This window comes from Ceratosolen solmsi, unplaced genomic scaffold (assembly GCF_000503995.2).
Source record: "Ceratosolen solmsi marchali unplaced genomic scaffold, CerSol_1.0 scaffold10, whole genome shotgun sequence".
NCBI lineage: Eukaryota > Metazoa > Arthropoda > Insecta > Hymenoptera > Agaonidae > Ceratosolen > Ceratosolen solmsi.
The window spans coordinates 4,978,865-4,989,733 of NW_011948412.1; the positions used below are offsets into that span (position 1 = coordinate 4,978,865).

Sequence of the window (10,869 nt, forward strand, 5' to 3'; positions counted from 1 at the left end):
GGGGAGTACCGCAAGTCGGTTTCGGTTTCGCTTTCGTTGAAGAAGAGTCGATGCAGGGCCACTTGGTGCGATATAGCGGGGTATCCGATTGCCCGATACTTTCCTTTCAATGTGTTTTTTCGAGTATCGAGTAAGGAAAGCAGCAAGCGCTTACATTTCGCCTCGATTTCCTCGTCGTCGAGCAGCAATGAGACCACCTCCTTCGGCTTTAACGTATCCGGCTTAAAGTTACCGCCACTAATGACCATACGTTGAATCTGAAATGCAAAGGTGAATTGTTCATAGCCGTTGACGCGCTTTGCCGACTCGCCATTCTAGCCAAGTGGATGAGCCGAACCTCGCTTTTCTCGCGGGCGCGTTGCAGAATTCGCTCTTCGATGGTGCCCTTGCAGATGAGCCGATATACCGTCACCTGCTTCGTCTGGCCCAATCTGTGTGCCCGGTCCATTGCCTGCTGGTCCACGGTTGGGTTCCAGTCGCTGTCGTAGAATATCACCTGCGGGTCAAATTTCATTACTCTGGTGCGGCACAGCTAGCGTCGCTAGTTACAAGCGACTCGCTAATGCGCGCTGCCGCGACTTGCGTTTCGTTAACGAGCGTCTACGAAATTTTAAGGTCTTGGTCGATAACCCGAAGGCACGTACCGTGTCCGCAGCCGTCAAGTTGATTCCCAAGCCTCCAGCTCTGGTGCTCAGTAGAAAGACAAATATATCCGTCCTGAAATGCAGACGATTACGATCTTTTTTCTTTCGTGCGTTTGGCAACGCTGCACATTTCAGCGCTTTTTTTAAGCATATGTAATATGTAATTTTTTCACATTGCAGCTTATTCGCGAAGATCGTTCTTCGCTACTCTATCTACTCTTATCATTCGCGATGCCATGAGAATGCCACGAGAAACACCGTACATTTGGCATTCCGAATAATTTCATTACGTGCACAGTTTGTTGCGTATACGTAATAATTGACACGCGCACTGCCATTGTTAAATTTAAATATTCTCAAGATAATTAATAATAAAAAAATAAATAAATAATCGTTATACGATTCGTTGTTATTTTTAATACAATGAGGAGATCGATCGATAAGTATTATTACCTTTTTTGAAAATCGGCAACCATATCACGACGATCGGAAATTTTTGAGGAACCATCTAATCTCATAAACGTATGTTTTCGGTGATACATATACTCCTATAGAAAGAGCCAATACATTTTTAATTGCTCGTGGGTGTGTGAATGTTGATTTTATAATTGCTTACAAACCTCTAATAAATCTATCATTTTAGTCATTTGTGAATATATTAAAACGCGATGACCTTGTTCTTTGAGCCGTTTCAGGAGATTGTCAAGTACGGATAACTTTCCCGCATCAGTCACTAAAGTTTGCTTATCTACAAATTAAGTGAATATCAAAACAAATAGAGAAATAGAGTGATAAATAAATAAGTAAACAAATAAATAAATAAACCAACGAGCAAACGATGAAAAAAGGATTAAATCTAATGAATGTACAAATACACTCTAAGGGTATCGTATAAATGGTCGATTATGAGGCTTCGCGCCCCTTAATTTATTCACAATAAAATCTTTCCTTTTTAATCCAATCATTTATTCGACAAGTATATAAGTTTAGTTTTATATAAAATATAGATAAGTTTAATTCATAGCCTCAACTACAAATATAAATCTAAGTAATGTCGATCGGTAATGATAAAAGGACATTTTACCACTATTTTAGAAATACATAAAATTGAGTTATTATATTTTTTAAAAGTTATTTGATTTAAGCTCTGATTATTAGACGAAAACGAAAACAAAACAAAAAACAAAACAAAAAAAAAACAATAAAAATTATTTCTACAATTTAATTATGTCGTCAATTAAGAAAGAAACTTTGTGCATGGCCTTATATTTTATAAATATCTTCATTTCACAAATTATAATACTCCAATAGCATAACATAACACATATAAGCAAAATAGATAATTAACTATATAACAATTATTGAATCATTATACTCGACTTTTTTAAACAATTATTCTTGTATTATAACTGACATTCAATGCCGTGCTAAATAATTTTATACCATTTAAATCATTGCACCATTATAGAAACAATGTATTAACGAGCTTCGTTTAAAAAAAAAAAAAAAAAAAATTAATAATTTTAATGATCGAATGAATTTGCAAATACATAAGGATGCTGATATTTCGAATTTCATGCAATGAATATTCCTTTTAACGCTCAAATGATCGGATCGCATTTTATTTTATCGTTACCTGGTACTATAATATTCGACCATCCATTCATTGGGCGACAAGCGGCCAAACCTCCGACATGTTGATATGAAAATTGCGTTGGTAGTGTTGCACGTACATGAATACGATTTTGCGGTAAGCTCTGAGCTAAATCACAACCGAGCCATAATATTCTTTTGCCGCTTAAGCCACCACACTCCTCGTGCATCTGCCAAGCACGCGACGCGGCACAATGGCTAATGTAAACCTTCCTCGAGGTAGCTAGGACCTGTAAAATACAAGTGTCCAAATTCGGATAAGAGAGCGGATGCGTTCTAACGCATAAAATAAGTTTAAAAAATTACGACTTTACGAAATGATTGGTACGTTCAAAGTATTATAATGACATTAAACAATTGTCGTAAAGATGATTATTATTAACAGCTGCGATAAGCTTGTGCTACTTGTGATCTATAATTTGATATAACGTAATCGTAATTTTTTAAAAAGATATGCGCACCTTCGGTATCTTATCGCAGAGAAATGCCGGTAATGATATTTGCTGGCAATGCCTTAGGATTGGTGTCCTTGGCGTATGCGGATGCTCGGGCAATAGCGGAACTTTCAATTCTTCGCCTTGCTCTATCTTTACGGAACAAATAGATCTTTGAAGCTTTATCGATTGATTGGCTTTCTTACTGCTACGAAGTATACGATGAGCGACAGTTTCCGGCATCGAATTAATCGAATGAGTTGCGTGCGTATACACGGCATCTCCGTACAAAATGCTTCTCGTAAATATTAAGTCGTTAGCCATTTGAGAAGATGTATTGAATTTTTCTGTCAGAAGCCACATAATATTAGAAGATATGGAGCCCTGTTCCAACCAATCTTCCAAATGTCGCTTAACATTCATAACTTTTATATGCTGCGCTAAATGGCCTAACCTGTTCATATGAATACAAAGGATTTTCATGTTTAATAATGATAGCCTACATGTATTTATACGTACGTATATTTTTATTAAATTTCCACAGCCATATTACCTGAATAATATTCCAGTAATGAAAATACTATTTAATTCCATTGGCGATAAATTGATAAATCGAGCGAACGAGAAGCAGCATGTGTTTGAGCCGTCGTTATCACCACATAATGCTCGATAAATGTATTCGGTAGCAAATATAAAAAATTTATTATACAACAGATGCTCTTTGGACGATACAGTCGAGTTCATAATGTCCTCTTTATATAATAATGATGGTAATTCTAAAAGTTCCGTGCGCATGAAGTATGGTGACTTTGCATCTCGGCGTTCAAAAAGTTCTGGATGATTGCAAACCTGCAATTATATTATTATTCGTTATAATGGATTTTATAATTTTTATAATAATTTCAGGTAAAACTGATAGGTTGGCATTACTTTACGAAATTGCATGACTAGATTCATTAAATTCGAAGTAAAATTTTTATCATTGGTTGCGCTATCACCAACCGAATAATGAAGTAAATCCTCTATTCTAATTTTCTTTTTCAATGCTAAAACAACAAAAGGGATAGATTATTTATTATCCGTTCGAAGGGTGCGCGCGCCTGTAAATTAAAATAACAATATCGATACCCGTGTAAAGTAATTTTTGTCTTGTTGTAAGCGGACAATAAACCATTACTTCAATTTTATCGGATAATTCATTTTCTACGTCCTTTTTTATTCTTCGCAACATAAATGGTTTTAAGATCATATGAAGCCTTGACAAGTGTTCTAAATCAAGTATATTAATACAATTAATACAATTATCAATGAATTATTACCACTAGGCAGAACAATTTATTCTACGCATACTTTCATCGATTCCAGTTTTATTTTCAGCATGACTTTCGATATCTTTGGAAAACCATTCGTTAAATTCATCGTGGGAATCGAATAAGGTAGGCATAATAAAGTGAAGAAGGGCCCATAACTCGGCCATGCTATTTTGAATTGGCGTGCCACTGAGCAGTAGACGATTGCGACAACTAAATCCCAATAAAAGTTTCCATCTCATACTGAAATTACATTTTAATAAAATTATCTCCACAATGTGCGTTTGTTTAATTCAAAGGAACAACGAATTATCAGGAAAGTCTACCTGCTAGTACTTTTAATCGCCTGTGCTTCATCAAGAATCATATACTGCCACTTAATTCTGTTAAAGTATTTATAATCTGTTATAACTAATTGATAACTCGTGATTACGACGTGAAACGATGCCTCCTTTGTATGTAGATCCTTGGTGTCCCAAAACTGGCGTAAAATTTTCCGCTCTTGAGGATTACCCCAATAGGGTACGACTTTAAACACCGGCACGAATCGTGCCATCTCTTGTTGCCAATTGTGCAACGTAGAAGCGGGCGAGATGATTAAAAATGGTCCCCACACAGCTACAATTCACAACAATTATATAACAACAATATTCCAATCATTATCGTAATTATTCTAATTATCGGCTTACAGTATTTCTCAGCAATGTGACATAAAAAAGCTATGGACTGAACGGTTTTGCCTAAGCCCATTTCATCAGCTAAAATACCACTAATGCCCTACGGAGGATATAATTGTTGAGAAAAGTTTAATTCAACGATTCGTCGTAAGGAATTAATCATACCTGATCGTAGAGATTTGCTAGCCAATTCATGCCTTTTAATTGATAACCTTTTAAATTTCCTTTGAAAATTGACGGTTGAGGGTGTTCTAACGTTTCTGGAGTATCACTTAAGCGTAATTCCTGATTAGTTGCTGGATCGAATTGACGAGTTCTCGCCTTTTCGTTATCAAATGCATCTATTGCATTTTTTTTCGCCTTTTGCTTCATGGCTTCGCTGTATAATGGTGAAAGAAAAGCAAAAGGAAGAAAGTACATTAAAATATACATACATACATACATACATTAAAGTGTCGAAACACAAAATTTATGGACGTGCAAATACAGCAAGACGAACCTATCGTAATCATCGATGCTGGCAAGTCTTGGATTTTTTTCTTCATCCAGTTGATTTAAAATCCGTAACTGCTCTTCGGGAGAAGCCTTGCCTAATTTTCTTGACATGAAATGAGCATAGAGCTCGGTCTGCGTAATTAAAAAATTTAACTTTCTCTGCTGGCGTTTTGCTTCAATCAATTCAACGTCCATTTTACGTTGCTCTTCTGCTTCTTTTTCCAATCTTCTTCTGGTTTCTCTCTCCACGCGATCATATCGTTTCCAATAAGATTGCATTTCCCTAGTCAATCTCTTTGCTCTCCATATCGTTTCTTTCATATTTTTCTGAGACTGACGAAAACATAATAAACAAAATTTACGATAAAAACACTGATATATGATTGGATGATCTTTCGCTGATGAAGAAGCTCGAATACTTACTTGCATAGCTTTTTGCCTCCAATATTTCATACAGTGTTGGGCCACCTTTTTGCAACTGATAAGCATTTCCTTATGATTATTAGTTTTGGCCCTCTGAACCTTACCAAGCTCTTTCTTCGACATCATTACCCAAATTTTACGTCTCCGAATGGCCATCACCTCTGGACTTTTATTATTATGCTTTTTCCTTCCACGGCCTCGCGGTTGATGTTTTAAAACTAATTCTAATTCTGAGTCATCTAAATGATCTTGTGTCTTCCCTTTATCCCAATTCTCGTCAGGATATTTTTGCTAATGAAAAAAAAATCATTATTAATCCACTGACACTCAAGATACCAAACATACGTACGATAAATTACCTTGCCATCGTGGGAAACCTTATGGTGTGTAACTCTTTCTTTTTTCATTTTTACTACTTTCTTTTCTGGTTTCTTCTCTTTTTTCTTTTTATTTCCTACGATAAGTTTCTGATGTTCTAAAAATCTGTCATAATTTGACAATAATCCTGCTCCATAATACTGATACTGTATGTTCTTTATATTGGGAGAAAAAAGAAATTATGTTAAATTAATAATTAACAAATGTTATTATAATTTATGATAGTAAGGGGCAGAGAGAGAGAGAGAGAGAGAGAGAGAGAGAGAGAGAGAGAGAGTGATAGAGAGGGAGAGATAGAGACGTGTAATTATTTACCTCTGGCTTCTGATAGAAACGGGCCTGATATTTCTTCCTCAACATATGAAATTTTAACATATTTTGAAAATCCTCTTCTGTTATAGATCCATCCGTGTCCGAGCCCGAAGAAGTATCGGTTCCATCGCTTAACAAAATATCTTGTAACCAGTGTCTTTCTTCTCCAACGTTACTCATATTATACAAACGTAGCTTATTGTTTCTTTTTTCTTGAGAAAGAAATTAGGATTAAAAAATTACATGCAATTCTCTATTAAAATTAAGACATTTAGACGTTATTTAGATTTATTAAACAAACCATCTTTCTGCGATATTAACTCATTGATATCCGTTTCCGACTCTGCAGACTCGTCTTCGGAGGACTCATCTTCGTCGCTGTAAACATCAATTCAACGCACGCACACAATAATTTACAGGCTGATAAAATTATTAACAATTTGTATTATGATAAAATAATCAATACCTGATTTGCTCTTGAAAAAGGTCGTTAACTTGACTTAAAAAAGGCTGTATATTTAAACTGCGCTCCAGTCGCTGTAAATGCAACGGAGCAGCCATCTCTGCTTCTAATCCCATCGCTCGAGTTCGGTCAGTCATAACAGTTTCAAAATCTTTAAAACAACATTCTTCGTTAATACTTCAAAAAAAAAATATCCTTAAATAAGCAATAATGTGAAAAAGCATGATAAAGAAAAACTTAATGGTCATAATACATAAAGTACACCAACAATGTGTGATAAAAGAGCTCGCTGAAAAATTCAACTAAATTAAACGAAAATAAAAGAATAATATAGTGGATAGTGGAGAACATGCACGTGATGGTACGAGGAGTATTGTAATGCCTATTGCCGTCAGACTAAAGAAAAAAATGAACCATTTCTAAGCGTGCTATGCTGTGAGCTACTGTAATCTCATTGGATTTTCCATTATGTAAGGCGAAAGGCAAAATAAATAACAGACGCCACGAACGTTTTAACTTCACGTTTATATATTGGACTGTAATGTGAAAATCACCTTTCGGCTTGGTTACGAAAGAGCCGCGTTTTATTTAACCAGATATGTAGGCGCGGTCGCAGCAAAACGCGCTGTCCTCCGAGTCACATCGAAATGGGATATACCGCCGGACGGGAAATACATAATACGAACAGGAGCTTCAACAACGCAAGCATTTGGCGTGCCATAAAAGCAGGGCAGGGATAGGGCATATTGTTAGCCACCATATTTGTTTTCAGTAGATGGCGCTGCCGCTGCGGTTCGGTGCTGTCGCCGCGAAAATTGCGTTCCATCGTTTCCGTTTTCCAGCTCTGCCGATCTTAGGACGTGCTCGTGCGGCTTGTTTCCCTTCTTCATCGCTCGTCAATTGCCATTCGATTTTGATTCGATGCAGCGCATTTCCGCATTTCACTTGTTTCAATTTCTAGCTAAACCAACTCATCAATCGGCCTTACGTACCATTGCGTTGCAAGTTTGTAAATGATCGTTCCTTCGGCCCCGTAGAAGATTCTCATTTACTTTGCCTATTCGATCAATCAAGTTGGAATGTAATAATAAATTTGATTTCCACGAGCAATTATGAATCGTCGGGTCGAATTACGTATTAATCGAATATTATCTACTTACAAGTCTTTTATGCCAAACAAAATTCACTTATGCTGCCTTAATTGCATTGTTAATTATTGAAAATAGCGGCAATTATTACTCGTTCGATTACCTACAACATTCATTATAAATATCTGAAGTTGTTGGTTGTGCAATGTAGTTGGCAATGTAAAATTTTTCGATTGTATTACATTTTTCATTACAACGTGCTCGATATTTTATCGGAAACTACGTGCATTTTCATGGCGGATTCGTGAATTTGATCTTATAAATAAAGTCGTAAAATTATGGCCTTCCGGTACCAATTAATTAACAAACGGCAGTTTACTCAAACGTTATTGTAACTAGGAAACATTTCAAAGAGCGAGGTTACAAAAACAACAACAAAACTTTTTGTTTTTATAAAATATACGTCTCATTAGAGGAGGTATTCATTTTTGTTACATAATTTACTAGATAATTAAAATCAATTAAGCAATATAACGAACGATAAATTCGAATCGAAGAAGTCAATTACAATATGAATGCGGACTTGGCTACGTTTCAATAAATTATAATTGTAAAATTCTCGACGCACTTAATTCGAGCTGTTAAAGGAAATGAAAAAAAAATTTTTTTGTTTTCATAATAAAGAAATGTGTTAAAATTATTCAGAAATACTTCATTGTAATTCATTTATTATTACTTTGAAGCATTACAAAACAAAAAACTTACAATAAATTTTTAATATTTCTCACTTGTTTATTTTATGCATATATACATTCTGCATAATACAAATGACACACACACACGTACACACACGCACACACACACACACATATATATATATATATACTACATCCTGTTTCTTACCTGTAAACAAAAATACAGTATTTTATTTTTTATTTGAATATGTGGAAAAGAAATTTTGTATTTATTAAACAACTTACATAGTTATTTTTAAGTAGTTTAATTATAGTCATATAATAGCTTGAACAAATAGATGATAAATTTCTAAAAGTTATTATTCGTGGCTATTTTATTGTTGCTTTTTACGTACACGACTCTTAAAACCGAGAGGAAAGACATCGATGTTTTCAGTATCTATATACAGAATTGAAAGAAAATTTGTATTTTTATTGGTGGACTTACGCATATGTGGGAATTAATTTTTTTTTTTTCTATACTTTTATGAAATTATGTTTATTTTCCTCAAAATTTTTAATAAAAAATTCGAAAAATTACGTCATTGAATATTTTAAAATTCAAGTTAAAAACAGGAGGAAATATTCGATTGGCGCGCTCCTAGCGTCCAACATTCAAACCATATCGACAAATTGAAAATAGAGAAAATTGAAGAGAATCGGCGGGTGCGTAAGAACATAAACGTACAAAAATTTTAGATTCATAATGTGACTAATATAAGTGAACAAAACGCTTGTATTCTGATAAAATATTCTCTTGACATCGACTAAAAACACAACTAATGAGGTAATATTAGAAAGTTTTTGTGCGGCAACATACTTACATTTAATACATTAAAATATCTATCGTATATATCAAATTCAACGTTCTAGAAAATTGTTAATTCTTTTTAATGAAAAAATATTAAGGAAGAAATTTATGATTTTAAATTTGCTCAACATTAAATACCTTTAATCCTTTAATTGTCATGCAAATAGCCAGATTAAAAAAAAAATACTTTGTAAAAATTCTGGTATAAAGAAACTAATAATTCACTGTCCATTTATCTGATAAGTAGAAAATTTAACAAATATTATTTTCATGTTTCATTAATACTTTAAGCACGTAATATATAATTTTCTATGTCAAAACTAAATGTATGCATTAGAATCACATACTTTTACTTCATTTATATTTCTAATAAATAAACAATGTAATACAGTTGTTTAAATATATTCAATTATATATTATAAATAATCTTTTAAAACAATGCTATATTTTAACAATTTATTGACGATAGTTTCAAAATAAGTAGATACAAATTTTTTCTAATAAAAGCTATTAGATAATTTATTGTACATATGTTTCATGATTAAAATCCCTGTTACCCCCCCCCCCCCACACTCGATCGCCGGCCGCCACGTAAAGTTCAATTAAATACTCATATCTTAAGAATATAATTTATAATAGTTTATAAAAGTTGTTAAGCCTCTGTGTCTTATATATTTTTTATGTAAATTATTGTAATGCTGCTTCGCAAAGGGAAATAAATACGCATCGGCTGTCTGAAACGAAAAATTTATCGTTTTTCACTTATAAATCATACAACTAATACAAGATATAATAATCGTAGTATTTCATTTATGTTTCAATATTCCTAATGTTCTCTCCTGTGTCCGCATACGGATATATATATATATATATATATATATATAAACAAATAAAAAAAAACAGCTTAAACATTACCGTAATTGGTATACCGTAATTGGGCTCTGGATGTTACAAAGACTAATCGTTACAGTTATTTTCTTATTCTTACTTAATTCTTATTATTACTTATTTTATACCTACACACGCGCATACACACACACACATACACACACACACACACCCATATTCGCGCGCGTGTGTTTGTGTGCGCGTGTACGTTAAAATGGTCTGGCATCTGTCTAGCATGATATTGCTTTTTTAAAATTGTATTCAAATGATGAGAATTTCTAGATAGTCTCTTAATTACTTATTTTCGTGGTAACCATAAAACAGAGAGATTTTACTCTATAAATGGAAATAACAATTCATTATCCCTAATACTTGATAATTTAGTAATCATTTAATCTTCATTCTAGTTTTGTTTTCATAGCACAACATCTATTTTATCTCATAATGATTATTGGGATAATGAATTTGGAGAATATTCGGCTTTACAGATTTTATATAGAATTTATAACTATAATACAGATAAATATAATTAAAATTAATTCGGTTAATCGTATTTTTT

General features: G+C 33.7%; 1 protein-coding gene across 1 annotated transcript in view; it reads right to left on the bottom strand.

The window, feature by feature from the left end:
* Positions 1 to 7,795, bottom strand: part of Ino80 (chromatin-remodeling ATPase INO80) — a 16,519-nt gene extending 8,724 nt beyond the window's left edge. The window contains exons 1-21 of the mRNA XM_011502321.1: positions 7,547 to 7,795; positions 6,793 to 6,940; positions 6,628 to 6,704; positions 6,330 to 6,538; positions 5,996 to 6,169; positions 5,637 to 5,927; positions 5,218 to 5,546; positions 4,884 to 5,097; positions 4,731 to 4,818; positions 4,368 to 4,659; positions 4,082 to 4,284; positions 3,860 to 4,000; positions 3,662 to 3,777; positions 3,285 to 3,580; positions 2,759 to 3,185; positions 2,281 to 2,527; positions 1,265 to 1,392; positions 1,098 to 1,192; positions 645 to 717; positions 338 to 496; positions 155 to 257 (exon numbers count right to left, since the gene is read on the bottom strand). Of these exons, the coding sequence (XP_011500623.1) occupies positions 155 to 257; positions 338 to 496; positions 645 to 717; positions 1,098 to 1,192; positions 1,265 to 1,392; positions 2,281 to 2,527; positions 2,759 to 3,185; positions 3,285 to 3,580; positions 3,662 to 3,777; positions 3,860 to 4,000; positions 4,082 to 4,284; positions 4,368 to 4,659; positions 4,731 to 4,818; positions 4,884 to 5,097; positions 5,218 to 5,546; positions 5,637 to 5,927; positions 5,996 to 6,169; positions 6,330 to 6,538; positions 6,628 to 6,704; positions 6,793 to 6,940; positions 7,547 to 7,679 (3,943 nt within the window). The 5' untranslated portion in view covers positions 7,680 to 7,795. The remainder of the gene's footprint in view (positions 1 to 154; positions 258 to 337; positions 497 to 644; positions 718 to 1,097; positions 1,193 to 1,264; positions 1,393 to 2,280; positions 2,528 to 2,758; positions 3,186 to 3,284; positions 3,581 to 3,661; positions 3,778 to 3,859; positions 4,001 to 4,081; positions 4,285 to 4,367; positions 4,660 to 4,730; positions 4,819 to 4,883; positions 5,098 to 5,217; positions 5,547 to 5,636; positions 5,928 to 5,995; positions 6,170 to 6,329; positions 6,539 to 6,627; positions 6,705 to 6,792; positions 6,941 to 7,546) is intronic.
* Positions 7,796 to 10,869: the final 3,074 nt, after the last annotated feature.